Below are 17,725 nucleotides of genomic sequence, written 5' to 3' on the forward strand. Positions count from 1 at the left end.
GAGGCTAGTCGGATCTTTTGCGCCAGAGGCTCAATCACCAAAGCAAAAAGCAAAGGTGAGAGCGGACAACCCTGTCTCGTTCCCCGCCTGAGCTCAAAAGGAGCAGAGTAGACCCCATTAATTTTCACACACGCCAGAGGCCCGTTATACAAAGACAGAATCCAAGACACATATCTGGCCCCCAGACCTACATGGTGAAGAACTGCCTCCATAAAACGCCAGTCCACGCGGTCAAAGGCCTTCTCGGCATCCACCGCCACCGCTACCCAAGGACCGCCACTGCGTCGGGCCTGCCAAATCAAATTCAAGACTTTGCGGATTCCATCTGCCGCCTGCCTTCCCCCTATGAATCCCACCTGATCTGGGTGAATAAGTGTCGGCATGTGAGGGGATAAACGATCAGCCAGCACTCGAGCCAGAATTTTGGTATCAATACCCAACAGTGAGATAGGCCTGTAGCTCCCACACTGAGTGGCATCCTTCCCTGGCTTTGGTAAAATCGTGATCCCAGCCAGCCGCATATAAAAGGGCAATTGGTCTCCCTCTCTCAGATTATTGTATAAACGCACCAACAACGGAGCCACCAATGTAGACATCTTCTTATAAAACAACCCCGTGAACCCATCTAAGCCCGGTGATTTCCCCGGTCTCAATTGTCTAATCACAGTATGTACCTCCTCCAGCGTAATGTCCTCATCCAGCCCCTGCGCTTCACAGGCCGTAAGGGATGCCAAGCCCAAATCCTGAAGATATTTCCCAATTTCTTCCCCCGACCCCTGACTCTCTGGCGTATAAAGCTGCTGATAGAATTCACGAAATCGTGCATGAATAGCCCCCTCAGCTGTCAATGTTTGTCCCGAGCCATCCTTAATAGCCATAATATTAGACTGCGTCTGCTGCAGGCGCAGACGATGAGCCAGCAATTTCCCCGCTCTATTACCAGATTCAAAGAACCTTAAACGAAGACGTTCAAGATTGAATTGAATCTCCTCATCCTCCATCTTCCCCAATTCCGCCCGAACTTCCCTTATCCGAATCCCAATGGGAGCTCCCCCCTGGCCCCTCTTATGTTGATCTACCAGTTGACGTAAAGTCTCTCTCAGACTCCTTTCCTTTTGCAATTGAAGCCTCTTTTTATGAGCGGCCATAGAAATAAGCTCCCCCCGCAGTACGGCCTTCAAGCTTTCCCATATAGTTATCGGCGAGTAGGAATCAACATTATTATGCTCCAAAAAGTCCTCAATAACCTGTTCCACCTTGCGGACCATCTGCGGATCTTTCAATAAACTATCATTCAATCTCCAGTAGTGATCCCCTACTCTCGAAGCTCCCCATCGCACATCCATCCAAATGGGAGCATGATCTGACCAGCCAATGTCCCCAATGGAGGACCCCATTAGTCTACCCCCCCATCCCTTATCCAGATACAGCATGTCAATTCTAGTATAGACCCCATGAACAGGGGAATAGTACGTATAATCTTTATCCATGCAATGCTGAGATCTCCACCCATCTACAATATTGAGTACGTCAACCAAGTGTTTAAGGCGTTTCCTATCGGACTTAAGCCGGTCCCCTCCAACCCCCGTGGAATCCCACCTGGGATCCATAACTAAATTAAAATCCCCTCCCACAATCACCGACCCCTTCTTAACCTGCAGTACCTTGGCCAATACCTCATCGAAAAAAGAACCCTGTTTAGAATTCGGGGCATATACATTCACCAGGGTGACTACCTCCCCGTTTATCTGCCCCACCCAAATCACCCAACGCCCCCGCTCATCCCTCCATTCCCGTTCAGGCACGATCTTAAGACGTTTAGCAAACAAAATGCCCACCCCTGCCTTTTTCCTTTCTATCCTATTAGAGGCCCAGACCCTTCCCGGATATTCTCTATACTGTACCAGCCTCTCCCCAGGACGCACAAAATGCGTTTCCTGAATGAAGCTGATATCAATACGCAGCCTTTTCAACTCCTTCAACAAAAGCTGGCGTTTACGTGGCATATTGAGGCCCTTAACATTGAAACTGCCCAATCTCAAAGAATCAGGTCCCATGACCCAAGAATCCTACCCCACACCCTGCATCTCTCTTCCCCTTCCCCCCACTCCAGATCCAAAAGCCCATGCTGTCACCTACCCATCCCCCTATCCCCACCCCCCACCAGCCCCACCCCCCTCCCAACCCTACCCACATCCACCTACTCCTCAGCCCTTCCATGACTCCGGGTGACCCCCCCCCCCCCGCTCATGAACCCCTCATCCATTCCCCCTCCCCTCCCCAGCCCCCCAACAAGCATTCATCCTCAGTCTCACTCCCATAGGCACCCTCTCACACTCACCCCCATGAAGAAAGCCCCTCACATCCAACCCCCATACAGTCCCAGCCACACAACTGTCCAGTCAAGGCATTGACAGTCCCAATTGTCCAAGTGCAGCCAAACAGGATCCGCCATCGTTCACTCGCCACTGCTCACTCGCCAGTGCCATTGGAAGGTCCCGCTCCGCCTCTTCCACATGGTTCCTCCACCGCTCGACCACCAACACCCGGCTTTCGGGACCTGGTCACACGCTCTCTCCAGCGAAATTTCTCTGACTGCTGGGTCCCTTGCCGGTCCGACATCAGGACCTCTCCAGTAGGGATCCCCTCCTTCCGCAACATTTTGCCAGCCTCCGCTACAGTGGTCACTTTCTTATGAACTCCGTTGATAGTGAAAAGGAGCCCAAAGGGGAACAGCCATCTATATCTGAGGTTGTTCTGCTTCAGGATCATCACGATCGGGCGAAACTCTCTCCTGCGTTGCAAAGTAATAGCAGAAAGGTCCTGAAACACCTCCACTTTATGGGTCTTCCACTCAAACGACCCCAGATCACGGGCCTTGCGCACCATCCGCTCCTTGTCTGCATAATTGTGGAGACATGCAATAATGTCCCTTGGATAGTCATCTCGCTTGGGTCCCAGTGTGCGATGAGCCCGGTCCACTTTCAAGACCCCACTGGGCTCTCCGCCGTCGTCAGCCATGGAGAAGAGAGAGTGATATATCTCCTGCACCACCATCACCGCATCTGCAAAATTCGCCGATTCTGGTACACCGCGGATGCGGACATTATTCCGGCGGGACCGGTTCTCCAAATCCTCCACCCGGTGGTAACAGTCCTGCCAGTCCTTTTGGGCTGCCTCAAATGCCCCACTCAAATTTTGTACCACCTCCTCCTGCTCCCCCATTCTCCTTTCAGTCTCCTCCACTCTCCCCATGAGGTCGGCTATGTCCTTCTTGATTTCTTTCACTGCATCCCGGATTTTCCCTTTGACTCCAGCAACTTCCTGCTTAATGTCGCAGACCCATTGCTGGAGGTCTGCTTTAGTCACAGCTGCGGAAGATGATTCCATTCTCCGCAGTCTCGGAGAAGACCCCCTCTCCGACTCTTCATCGGACCCGCTCTCCCCGGACTCACGCTGGGACGCGCACGAGGCTCCACGCGACTGACGCAGGCCGCTCTTTTCTGGCGCCTTCTCGTGCGGTCTCCCTTCGTCGGGTTTCTTTTTAGACGGCATATTCTGATGCCGCTCCGCTGCACTCGCACCGCGCACCGAGTACCCCGCTCACTACCGCGGCTTGCCTGCTCCTGATCGGGGGAACGTTCGCTCGGGGATCAGAGCTCCGGCTCTAACCCGCCATTCAGGGTGGTGACGTCACCGGAAGTGACCCAGACCTATTTTTGATGACTATATCAGTGTTCTAATACACTTTGCTGCACGTGCTAATGCAATTGGCAGTATATCAAGCCAATGGAAATAAAATAAAATAAAACCCTTAAAATGATCACGAGGTCAATGTTTATTTTGAGAGTGCATAAAAACCTATGAGGGGAATACATTTTTAAATTCTTTCTGTCCCTAAGCCTCCCCCTCCCAAAAACTATTATTTCTACAGTATGAGGTTCCATCACTGACTGCAGAATAGCTGAGAAGTCACGTCTTATTTATTTAAAGCTTTATATCATATTTTATTATAATGTTCAAAGTGTATATCAAACTTGAAAATATCAGTACATAAAGACAAGCCATAAATATATATATAAAAAAGTGTTCCAAACATACTTAATAAAAGTACAAATTAAGGAGTGTGCACAGGAAATATTTTATTTGGTTGGTTTAGGTTTTCTTTTCCGATAGTATTCTTCAGTTCTTTAATCTCATTATGTACATAAATAAATTTTACATGCACAAGACAATTTTATACATGTAAAGCAGAAATTTAAATAAAATGTATGCATATTCCTATTCAAACCAAATCATAGGGCTCCTTTTACTAAGGTGCGCTAGCGTTTTTAGCACATGCTGAAGATTAGCGCGTATTGTCGTCCCCCCGCGCTACGTGGAAAAACTAACGCCACGTCTAGCGTGTGCACTAAAACCGCTAGTGCAGCTTAGTAAAAGGAGCCCATAGTAAAATAAAAAATTTGTTCCACCAAATGAAATCAATAAGATGTAGAGTAGCAGCGTAATGGTTAGAGGAACCCAAAAAGCAGGGTTCACACCCTACTGCAGCTTCTTGCAAACTTGGGCAAGTCGCTTAGGCTGACTTTTACAAAGCCGCAGTAAAGGTTTCTACTGCGGGTCAGCGAGGAAAACGTTCTGGCGCTCGTAGAATCCCTATGAGTGTCGGAGCATTTATCTTGCCGTCCCACGGTAGAAAGGTGGCCTTAACTTCCATTGTCTCAGGTACAAATTTATAGGTGAACCTTCCAGGAATAGAAAAATACCTGCTATACCTGAATGTAACTCACTTTGAGCTAGTACTGAAACATTGAGTGAAATCCAAAATCCCTAGGTCAGTCCTTAACACTGAAATGGACAACAATCTACAAGATAAAAATAGAAGTAACAAAAACCTATTTAAATAAACACATTTTAATCTGGTGCCTATAAAGCTTTAGACTACAGGCATGGAACAGTACAAGAGACTGCCCAAGCCCAAGCTTTGAGAGGTATAATGACAAAGATGGCATATACATATGGAATCCTCCAGCTGAGTGTAGGTGTCCAACAGGGATGTATCACTGAAGGCAGAACATTACAAAATTCAGGCCACCTCATTCAGCACTTTAAAAGTTAAAATGAATAATTTTACTAAACAAAGAATCGATAACATAGTAAATGATAGCAGATAAAGACCTATGGGGAAGGGGAAAGAAGGTACCAAGCCTAGAAGCAAAGCAAATCCGACAAGAAGAGGCACTGGAGATGTCAAATCCAACCGAGTGGTCAGAATTCCTTCATTAGCAATTTGTATCAAAAGTTTAAAAACAAGCAAAATACCAAAAGTCAAAGTCACAATAGCTACATGCATTATAAATTCATGATTAAATTAAACTTTTTTTCTTTGCTATTTCTGGGCAATAGACCCTAGAAGTCTGCTTGGCAGTGTCATTAGTTTCCAACTAGTGGAGGTATCATCAAAGGTCAGTCGAATCTATCCAAACCATCTTGTCATTTGTGGGATACAGACCGTAAAAGCCTGCCCAGCACTGTCCTCACGTTCCAAATTACTGGAGTTCCCATCAAAGACCTCCCCAGTTGTCATACGGGACACAGACCGTGCAAGTCTGATGAGTTCTAATCTTAGTTCTTCAATTTACAGTGGTACCTCGGTTTACAAGTGCACTGGTTTATGAGTGTTTTGCAAGACGAGCAAAACATTTGCAAACTTGGTGCCTCGTAAACCAAGCGCGCCTCGATTTGCAAGCACCCCCCCCCCCCCCCGCGAACCAGCACCCTCCCCCAAGCGATTCGGCATCCCCCTGCCGCCATCCGGCACCCCCCCCCCCAGCCACAATCGGGCACCCTCCCGCCGCGACCTAAGGTCCCCCCAACCCACCCAAACCCTCTTCTTACTTTGATGTAGCCTCCGCACCAGCACCAGCATGTCCTGTGCTGGTGCCGGTGGCCGAAGATCTGCCTTTTGTGCTGGGCCTTGAGCATGTGTGTATGCTCAAGGCCTGAGAGGTCACGTCGAGGCAGGAGGCAGATCTTCAGGCACCGGTACCAACGCACAGGACATGCTGGTGCCGGTGCCGGTGCGGAGGCTACATCAAAGTAAGAAGAGGGTTCGGGTGGGTTGGGGGTGCCCAATGGCAGCGGGGGGTGCTGGATCGCGGGGGGGAGGGTGCTGGTTTGCGGGGGGAGGGCCTTCGGGGGGAGCAATGCCGGTTAGCAGCACTGCTGGCCTCGGGGGGGGGGGGGGAGGATGGGAACCTATCAAAGCAAGTTTCCATTATTTCCTATGGGGAAACTCGCTTTGATAAACGAGCATTTTGGATTAAGAGCATCCTCCTGGAACGGATTATGCTCGTAATCCAAGGTACCACTGTATATCATTCATTTTCTAATCAGAGATCATCCTCTGTGTTTGTCCCACAGTTTTTTTGAATTCCGTCACTGTTTTCATTTCCACTACCTCCCTTGAGAGGCCATTCCAGGCATCAACCAAACCTCTCCATGAAAAATAATTTCCTAACGTTACTCCTAGGTCTACCACCCTGCAACCTCAAGTCATAGCCTCTAGTTTTACCATTTTCCCTTCTCTGGAAAAGATTTGTTTCTATATTAATATCTTTCAAGTATTTAAATGTTACTTCAAGTATATATCCTTCTCTCCTTTAGAGTATTGTACATCTTATGGTGCATTAAAAGACATTAAGGACTGCTAAGATGCTATACTATACTAATTGTTCATTTTGGATCACCTGACGCTTCTGCACATCTCTTTTGAGTCCCTGTGAGTTACAAAATTTGTGATCACATGTACTATTTATTTCAGTTCCTCTCTCAAATATTGTCAGATATGTCTAATAAAATGAAATCTGGTGAATGCTCTCATGGATAATGTCTTCAATTATGCATCAAAACATAACAATGTCGAATATCAACCCAAAGTTTCTAACCAGTTTCAAATAAAGTACTTTCACATGAATTATAAGTCCTCAACTTCTTCTGTATTTTTTTTTTTTTTTTTAGCTGACACACAAAGCTTCTGATTATTTAGGGCAGAGATTTAGTTCACTTGAATTTATTCACATGAGGACAGCACACTAACAAAAAATTATACACTTCCCCCTCCCCATTCGCGGTTTCGGCAATCGCAATTTCACATATTTGCGATTTTTTGGGGAGGGAGAAAAAAGAACCCCCCCCCACCAGCATCCCGGCCTTACATGGCAGTCTAGCGGGCTTTCGGGGCAGGAGCGATCTTCCTACGCTCCTGCCCCGTGTAGATCGCCAATAGGAAATGGTTGTGGGGAGTTTCCGTCGTAGTCTCGAGAGGGAGGGAGGCGGGGGTGGGTCAGAGCCAAACCAGAAGATATTCGCGGTCCGGCTCTGCCCCTATCCCCCGCGAATCCGGAGGGAGAAGTGTAATTCTTTATCAAAGTGCCATCTCCGAACACTGTGTACAACTGAATATCACCAGCAACCAATGCAACAGAAATTGCTTAACTACTTAACTATCTAATATGTACCCACTTAGGAATATCCAATATCAATTTATTTGGTTAAGCATCTGTCTCTCCCTTTTTATTTGTTGTGTTCTATTGGCCAGGAATGATTTGAGCCAGTGTATAATACACCACTTCTCCCAAGTCTAGTGCCGAGGACTCTCTAAAGGGTGCCGTGAATGGACTGGCATCCTAGAGCACTGCTGTTGTGGCCGCAACAGTAAATGCCATTTGTCCCACCCAAGGTTTACCTGCAACCTATCCAAGAAAAAATTTCACATCAACAACTAGCCATGGGACTTGGTTTACAGTCATACGCGTGCGGGACAAAGCCCCCCCAACGGCAGCGCGAACAATATGAAGTAAAGTGTGTGGGGAGGTTTCCCCCCCCCACACCCACCGATTGAGCTCTTTAAAATTAACTTTTACAGCGGCGCACTGGAGTCTTGCACGCAATTGTCTGGACTGAAATGTCGGCATGGCTTTGTCTGGCGCGCTTTTGTCCTGTCACCATGGGGCTTATGCATCAGAAAAAAAAGGCGATGCACCAGTCCAACCAATGAGAAAAGGTGCAAAGTAAGTCATATGTATGAAAGATCCGCATCCACAAGAGAAAGACAATTTTTTTCTCAAATCTTTTCCATGAAATAACTGAAAGCAACGTATATGTCAAAAGAGCTTCAGGTCATACTGTGAGAGGGGGAGGAAAGGGATTTGGGATTTGGTTCACACCTTAAGTAGTAGTTCAAGCTGAGTTACATTTGCTGCACTAAGTATATTTTTGTCCTCTAATTTTGTACATGAGACAATGGAGGTTAAGTGACGCTCCCAAGGTCACAAGGAGCCTCAATTCACTGCTCTAGATAATAAACTACCCCACCACTGTGGCTGCATCAGGCTCTGAATTTCAGCATACATAAACCAATTAATTCAAAACACGTACAAAAATTTGTAACAAATGAGAAACTATGGGCTCCTTTTACGAAAGTTCGCTAGCGTTTTTAACGCATGCATCGGATTAGAGGAGGCGGTAGCGGCTAGTGTGTGCGGCATTTTAGCGTGCAATATTCCGCACGTTAAGGCCCTAACGTGCCTTCGTAAAAGAAGCCCTTTGTTTTGTTTTACCTGTAGCACCAATACACCCCACCTCTCTAACGTAGAAAAGTACTCACTGCCACGGCACCGTGTTTAAAAGGGAAATCTTTGACACAAAACTGTGAATATACTTCTATTGGGCTGCAATTTATTTAATTTTCTCACATCAAAAGCGATTCTTACCACCAAAGGCTTGCAGATGCCCAAGCGAGTTCTGCCGGGTGGCACAGATTTCAGGACTTCCACAGCTTCTTCTAAAGAGGCATTGTCCAAGTAGCTGTCATTTACAAATAGCAAGCGGTCACCAGGTAATATTTCACCAGTATTTTCTGCCACACCACCGGCTACCAGAGACCGAATCACAATCACAGTTCGTGTGGGATCTAAGGGATCCTGAAGAGGGAGCCAAAAACCACAGACAATTATATTCCTGAAAATACAATCTTAAGCCATGATTTTCTAGGTTAGAAAATGAAAGCAAGCATTTTTGTTTATCATACTCTTTAAATGTTTATTGAGGTAGGAAAAATACAGAGTTCTGAAGCATCCAAGCTACCAAGCAGAGATAGCCATATCTGAAAACAACGATAAGTTAAGTTTAAATTTTAAGCACAAATATTTAAAATGTATGCACCAAAAACTTAAGAGAAAGATAGCACACTTCTCCCTCGGTATTTGCGGGGGATAGGGGCAGAGCCGAACCGCGAAGTGTGAAAAACTGCAAATAATTTCTCGTCCGGCTCTGACCCACCCTGCCTCCCCCCCCCCCCCCCCCCTGGGCATCCCAGCCTTACCTGGTGGTCTAGCGGGCTTTCGGGGCAGGAGCGAACTTCCTACGCTCCTGCCCCGTGCAGATCGCCTATAGGAAATGACTGCCGTGAGTTCCCGTAGCTTACTATTTTTTCTGAGGCCCTCAAAATACCTACAAATCCAAAATGTGGCCCTGCAAAGGATTTGAGTTTGAGACCACTGCTCTAGACCTTATTTAAAGCCCTGGTGGTCTAGCAGTGAAGTGGGGCAGGAGCAATCTTCCTAGGCTCCTGCCTTATGAAGAGCCGCAATCAGAAATGGCTGCTGCAAGTTCCCGTCAGTTTATATTCGGGTAGGTTTATATTCAAGTACCATATACGGTATTACCTTTAAAGTGAACTAACAAGGCAACCACACTACTTTATTCAAATAAATCCATGGCATAAATGCATAACCTAAGGAAATTTTTGGGGGGGCGGAATGGCCTCCCAGTGGAGACAAGAAATGTACTGAATTCAAGAAATCAGAGAACAAGCACAGAGGACCTCTGAGGGAAAGGAAGAAACTGCAGAGCTTGGTAGTTTGTGTAGGACAGACTGGATAGGCCATATGCTCACTATCTGCTGTTATTTTTCTCTGTTTCTATGCTACTTTTTTTTTTTTACAGGTATTTTTCACACTCTCCCCTCTCTAACAAACTAATCTCTGAGTAAATTCTATTCGACACAATGATTAAAAAAAACAGCAGCAGAAAAAAAATAAATAACTGACAGAAAGAATACAAAAGAATCCTCATGCTTCTGACTGGTAATTACAATGTGGTTTTCAGGCAGAGGGAGTTATTGCACCAACTCAGCATAGTACAATCTGAACCTATAAAGCATTTCATCAATAGTCATTCAAAGGAACTGTCAACTGTCAGCCTGGTATGAATCAGCCTGTAATGGATTTCCTACATGGACAGGATGTGCATTCAGAAATGAGAATTCACTTTCTGGTTAGGCAATATCAACATGGTGAGCACTTATTTTCAGAAAGCAACTGGAAAAGAAATTTTTCATAGCTGAAAGCAAGGGACGTACATAAAGTATCCAGTGCAGGACTAGAAACAATGGCATAAAGAGGCATTTCCTGCGCAGGAAAACTAGGGACCTCCCTCCCCTTCAGACTTACTGAGCTCTGGAACAACCTTACCTCCCCCCTCCAGACCCTGAGCTCTCTCCAACTCTTCCGCAAACATCTGAAAACCTGGCTGTTTTCAAAAATGTAATACTTACGCCATCTTTGGCATCGTAAGACCCCCAATCACTCTTTCTCTATACCCTTTCTCTATACACTTTAACCTTCATGGAGTTCCTTTCTCTCTCAACTCCTGTAAACTGTGCCGAGCTCTATGATTGTGGAGATGATGCTGTATATAAACCTAAGGTTTAGTTTAGTTTAGTATAAATGATTGAGCAAAGGCACAATCCACCAATATTGTTTACAATTTGTTCATATTGTACATCATTACAGGTTTTATCCTGGCCTGGGCTCAGCCTGGTAGCTGTAGTGGTTGTGCACTGTCATGCAAAGGATTGGTCTTTGATTTGCAAGGCCAGACTTCTGCTTCCTGAGTCATCCAGGGCTCGGGATGATGCAAAGGCAGTGTCCACAATCCTTAAAGGGACAGTCTCATTCACGGCACAATGCAACAGCTAGTGGCCAGAGTTGGAGCTGTCAACCACCACAGTCTGCACTGAGATGTCAGTGGGGGAAAGATTATAAAAATAGGGGAAAACATGTGGTTGTCGGTGTAAACTTATGGCATCATAGCACAACGGAAGGCTTTTCCAAATGAGCTGGAGTAAAAGGAAATGACCAAACCCACCACACACAAAATCCTATAATGGTTTAAATGATTTCCGGTACACAGGATTGCCCCAGTTTATCTATCAGTTTTCTGATGCTTTATTTTTGAAGAACACAGACTAGTTCTGAAGTTGCTCTTTATAACTTACATTCTAAGCAGGAAGCTTCATAGAAACATGATGGCAGATAAAGGCCAAATGGCCCATCTAGTCTGCCCATCCACAGTATACAATATTTATCCCTATTACAACACTCTCTATACTAGATTTGCTATCAGCACTATTCAAACATAAAATAATGACATGTGCCCAATTTATTTATTTTGATATCTCTAAATTTTATTGAAGTAACTTTTTTATCTTCCCTCTTCTTATGTATCTCCCTTATTTGTTTCTTTAACTTTTATACAAATTGTAATTTCTTATCCATCTCCTCCCTTATGTTCCTAGTTAGTTAAGTTTGTCAATAGTCTTGTTAGTCTTAGTCTTTTTATTTATTGTATTATTTCCCCTTATTTTGTAATTTTATTATCATGTACATCGCTTAGAATTTAGATTAAGCGATTAATCAAATGATTATTAAACTTGAAACTTGAAGTGAATAACCAATGTTCAGAGAGCAGGCAGGTACAACCAGCACAAGAGAGCAGAAACTCAAATCTTAACCAAACACAAACACTAATACTAAAAAATGAATAGAGGTGCCAGCAAATAGGAAAGAACAGTCTCTCTACACATCAATATAAATAAGTGCATGTGGTAGCATAGATTCTGCACATAAAATGTTGATATTGTAAAAAAAAATAATGATAACTGTTTGCAGAAAATAGCATTCCAGCTCAAGTGCAGCAGTATATGCCTGAAACAAGCACTAATACAATTTTCTGGCATGTAAAATATAGCCAACACTAACGCAGTGTACTTTTTTTTTAATGTACTATTTGCTTATTGCATTGAGTGCCCGATTTTTTTTATTCAAGTACTAGAACACCCTGCATTGGGCTTTGCAACAGAGCTCCAATGCTCAAAGCTTGAAGTATCAGTCAGCTCCAACAGGATATTACAGCCCTGCTGGGGAAGACGACTATTAGTTCTTATCCCATAGCACTCCCCAGAGGCAGAGGAAAATCACTTCTGCTCCTAATACTTCAGCTTCAGCAATGACAGTATTAAAATACTGCTTTAACCTTTCTCTAAATTCCTATAATATGCTATATGAAGAAAAGCTGCTACGATTTATGTACTGGTTAACACAACTTGAACATAATTAATTCTTAAGCATGTTTCACCAAATCAAGAGCATCTACTGTCAAGGGATAATTCAGCCATGTCTGCATACCTCCCCCTCCCCATGACTTTCCTGCACATACATACTCACTCAAACTCACCCCCCCCAAAAAAAAAAAAAAAAAAAACATGTTGGGAATTATTAAGAAGGGCATTACAACCAGGACGAAGGAAGTCATCATGCCGCTGTATTGTGCAATGGTACGCCCGCACCTGGAGTACTGTGTCCAGTATTGGTCACCGTACCTCAAAAAGGACATGGCGATACTTGAAAGGGTCCAGAGAAGAGCGACGAAAATGATAAAAGGTATGGAAAACCTTTCATACGCAGACAGGTTAGAAAGGCTGGGGCTCTTCTCCCTGGAGAGGCGGAGACTCAGAGGAGACATGATATAGACTTACAAGATCATAAAGGGCATAGAGAAGGTGGAGAGGGACAGATTCTTCAACCTATCAGGAACCACAACAAGAACAAGGGGGCACTCGGAGAAACTGAAGGGGGACCGGTTTAGAACCAATGCCAGGAAGTTCTTTTTCACTCAGAGGGTGGTGGACACCTGGAATGCGCTGCCGGAGGTTGTGATAGGACAGCGCACACTACGGGGTTTTAAAGAAGGATTAGATAAATTCCTGACAGATAAAGGAATTGAGGGATACAGATAAGGATAAAGATAGGATTTAGAAAGGGTATCAAGGTGAATTTTAAGGGATCACATACAGGTCATGGACCTGATGGGCCGCCGCGGATGCGGACTGCTGGGCGCGATGGACCACCGGTCTGACCCAGCAGAGGCGACTTCTTATGTTTTTATATGCACCTACAGCTTTGCCATGGGCACTTTACACATGCTCTCTCACCCACACATCTTATCACCCTACTTTAGCAGTGTTATGTAAATGATAAGTACTAAAGGTAAGGGCTCCTTTTACGAAGGTGCGTTAGGGGCCTAACGCGCGGAATAGCAGTGCTAAAATGCCACGCGCGCTAGCCGCTACCGCTACACCTCACCATACTTTTTTCCTCCCCCCCCCCACAGACAAGTTTGTATCTGTCAGTTAATGAAATGGAAATATGCCACACTAAGGGGGAAATTCATCAACTGATTCATCAACTAAATGCTAAGATACACTTGGTTCTTATATAAAATTCCTTTTCTAATTGCACTTTTTTTTCCCTTTATCCTTTTCTTTTCTTTCTTTTTGTAGGTTCCCCGTCCTATTTTTCTTTCCATACGTGTCTCTCCTCTGAACTTTAAAAATACTTAATTGTAGTTCTATCTCCTCTCCACTTTGTGTATTAGTTGGCCTATATGTTCAATTGTCTACCCCATTATTTTAAATTGTGTGTAAAAATGTATGTTTATATTTTATTAATTTTTGAATTTTGTATCTGGCTTAGTAAAACTAAGGGCCTGTTTTACAAAGCTGCGCTAGCGGCTGCAGCGCGGTAACGGCCCCGAAGCCCGTAGAGATTTAAAGGGCTTCGGGGCTGTTGCCGCGCAGCTTTGTAAAACAGGCCCTAAATAAGTGATTCATCAAAGTTTAATAAAACTTGAAACTCAAAACGCATTATATAAGGTTGAATTGCTTAAATATTTCTGTTCTGTGTTCACAGCTGAAACGCTAGGAGTGGGACTGCAGAAGTCAAACGCAAGTAGGGATGGAGGTGATTAATTTTCAGAGGATTGTGTTTGTGAGGAGCTAGCTAAACTAAAGGTGAACAAAGCGATGGGGCCGGAAAAATCCATAGTCTGTTATTGAGACAGACACTGGGGAAGGCACTGCTTGCCCTGGATCAGTAGCATGGAATGTTGCTACTATTTGAGTTTTTGCCAGGTACCTGGATTGGCCACCGTTAAGATGGGCTACTGGGCTAGATGGACCATTGCTCTGTCCCACTAAGGCTATTCTTATGCATTTAGCGCACTCTAAAATCGGTTAGCACCCCTTGATGAATTCCCCATGAAAGGTTCATTTTCTATCTTGTTATTAAGGTATAAAGAATCGTGACCAAAACGAATGAGCAGATGGAACAACTCATATAAAGAAGGACTAAAGAAGTTAGGGCTCGTCAGCTTGGAGAAGAGACAGTTGAGGGGAGAAATGATTGAGGCCTATAAAATCCGGAATGGAGTGGAGCAGGTAAATGCAAATTAATTGTTTACTCTATCTAGGGGCCATCCATTAAATTATAGTGGCACGTTTAAAACAAATAGGAGAAAACATTTTTCACTCAATGTATGGTTAGATTCTGGAACTAACTGCTGGGCTAAGTGGTAAAATCAATTAATGTAGCTAGGTTTAAAAAAATGGCTTTAATAAATTCCTGAATGAAAAGTCCACAAACCGTTATTATGGTAGCATGGAATCTTGCTGATTTTTCAGACTTTGCGAGGTATTTGTGGCCTGAACTGTCCACTGCTGAAAATATGATGGGAGAGGGTGGAAGTCGACAGTCGTTCAGGAGCGTATGGTTTGGAGTGGGGTATCCTTGAAGAATACTATTAAAGCAGGAAATTTAAGAAAACCTAACAGAGAGGTTTCAACATTGGTAAAAAGCCAGGATTGTTTAAGGAAAAAAACAGCGTAAAAGAAACAAATTATCCCCGTCAACTTCTAAGCAGCTTGTAGATGCAGGGAACAAACACAATTTGTAGTGTCTGTATACAAGTGCAAGAAGTCTAAAAATAAGAGACATAGACATAACAGGCATCTTTGAGACCTGATGGAAGGAGGACATTCAACGGGGCACGGTGTTTTCAGGGTACAAATTATATTGCAATGATAAGAGTGAATCAAAATGTTAAAGAGGAAATTGAGTTAAGCACAATAAACGCTCTACATTAAACAGATAGCAGCATATAATCCTTATGAACAGAAATTCCAGCAAGACTGAATGAGCAGACAAAGAGATTTTTAACAGAAAATAGGAAAGCAAATTGGGCAACAGTATAGAGGTAATCTGGTAAATTATAGATGTCGGTGCTGAGCAAAATGGTAGAGACTATAATAAAGAAAAAATGATGGAACATATAGATAAGTATGGATTAAGAAAAAAAAGCCACCACGGTCCGCGTTTCGACAAAAAGTCTTCTTCAGGGATCCTTGGGGGTCCTATAAAGGTGAGTACATGGGAAACAATTGTGTGGTGAGCCGGAAGTAAAACACTGCTTGCATTTGCAATGGAAAGGGAACCGTGTTGGGTCCTGAATCCCTAGCGGACTAGGACTGTTAAGGCTCTTATGTGGATGATTTACTTTTATGTGGATGGAATTATTTTATGTGGATGATTTCAGTGTACCTTTGGAACTTTGACACTTTCAAATAAAGTCCATTTAGGAACATTGTCACTCCACAGAGTTTTGTGCTTTTTTTCTCTGGATTTTCTTCTTTGTGGATATTTTGGGGTCAATTCCTTTTGTTTTTTGCTAATTTATGAATAGAGCATTTCCAAAAAAACAAAAAAGCCTTAAAATTATAATTTTTTTTACTTTTTTCCCCCTTCACGGCAAATGCAAGAAAGAAGCAAACAGGAAAACAGCCTTACCCCAGGCTGAATCAATGCATCATGCTGACAGAGAACAGAACAGCAAATGCTGACTCATGCCTTCATAAGACATTTCAATAGCCTAGAATTAGCAGCCATGAGAGAGCACTAAATATCAAAAAGTCAACATACAGGGCCATCAGATTTCAGATTTGCTTTTAAAATGGATTGTTTCCTAAGAAGCTGAAAACTAGTCATTTTCATAATTCTACTTGAACATGAAAGTATCAGATTTCATCATCCAGAATTACTACAAGAAATTCAAAGTCTAGTCAGTGTTTACAAGCTAAACATTCCTCTGTTTTATTTAGTGTCTGAAACCTGTGCATCAGAAAAATACTTTGCAGAAGTCTAAACACATGATGGAGCTCATTTTCAAAGCACATGGACTTAAGCGTTACAGAGTAAATTATGGAGCTTTGCAATTCTATGGGCTTTGAAAATGAGTCTCTCTCTCTCTATATATATGTGTGTTTCTACTTATATTGATGAAAGGGAGGGGGGGGAGAAAATGATTGTTTTCAAAGTGTTTGTATATTTAAAGTGCTTTTCCTGATTCGTTTATGTTTAAATTCTTTGTAATGCACTATTAATATTTGAAAAATAATAAAGATTTAAAAAAAAAAAAAAATGAGTCTCTCTATATTTTTAATATAAATTCAAGCTGCATATCCTAAAATCAACAAACTTCCATATAAGATAATAGATCATCTATAGCTGTTCTTCTGGGACTATTGCATTCTCTTTATCATTTTCCAAAGAATGCTTTACTTAGATGCAAATATGATTTACATAACTAACCAGTTTTAGATTCAAACTTTAAAATCCTTAGGCCGACTCTTAGACCCTAAACCAACCTTCTCCCAGCCCTCCCCCCCTCCTATCAAGCACCTATATTTCTCTTCTTACCAAGTTTCTCTACTATTCCAAAGTAGATAAACAACATTTTAGCTTGGGCCTCCCTGTTCCTCAATCCCAAAAGGACAATGCACAAACCGCCACTTTCCATAAGACTCCCATACTCCAATGAATTTCTCCAATCTCTCTTGCAACACTGCAGTCAGCTTGGACATTTTACAGACAAACTGTATCTTGGCTATAAGGTGTGCCCATTCAGGCTTATTGGGTTTCTTCCATCATGCCTCTCAAACTTAATCTGTCCCAAAGTTAGCCCCTATACAGGCCTATTTAACAGCATGATCTCCATTTCCTTACTACTGGAAATATTTAGCACCAACCCCAGACACTCTATTACATCCCCTCAATACCACGCTATTTTAGGACAACCCTGCCAAATACGTCCAAAGGATCCTACTTGTCCACACTTTTTCCAGACCCCTAAGCTAGTCATTTTAAAGATCCTCTAAAACATTCCAAGACATAATATCCCCTTATAAATTATTTCACAGGTGTCAAACTCAAGGCCCGTGGGGCAAATCCAGCCCGCCTGGTTGTTTTATGCGGCCCGCGGTCCAATGTCTCCAGTGTTACCTTGTGGCCAGCTCCCTCCTCCTCACAGCCTTAGTGTGCATGGACTCGCGTGTCACACACTCATCCAGAAGCATTCCTTCTGACATTGCGACATCAGAGAGAAGGCTTCCGGTTCAGATGCAGGACGCATGGGGAGCCGCTGCACGCGGCTCCGTGTACACTACAGCTGTGAGGAGGAGGGAGCCGGCCACAAGAGAACACCGGGGGGC

At 43.8% G+C, this 17,725-nt stretch overlaps 1 protein-coding gene across 9 annotated transcripts in view; it reads right to left on the reverse strand.

The window, feature by feature from the left end:
- PATJ (PATJ crumbs cell polarity complex component) overlaps positions 1-17,725 on the reverse strand; it is a 392,685-nt gene that overhangs the window by 264,651 nt on the left and 110,309 nt on the right. For all 9 annotated transcript variants that reach the window (XM_033916053.1, XM_033916047.1, XM_033916046.1 and 6 more), the window contains one exon: positions 8,775-8,984. In XM_033916053.1, coding sequence (XP_033771944.1) covers positions 8,775-8,984 — 210 coding nt within the window. The remainder of the gene's footprint in view (positions 1-8,774; positions 8,985-17,725) is intronic.

This window comes from Geotrypetes seraphini, chromosome 12 (genome assembly GCF_902459505.1).
Source record: "Geotrypetes seraphini chromosome 12, aGeoSer1.1, whole genome shotgun sequence".
NCBI classification, from domain to species: domain Eukaryota; kingdom Metazoa; phylum Chordata; class Amphibia; order Gymnophiona; family Dermophiidae; genus Geotrypetes; species Geotrypetes seraphini.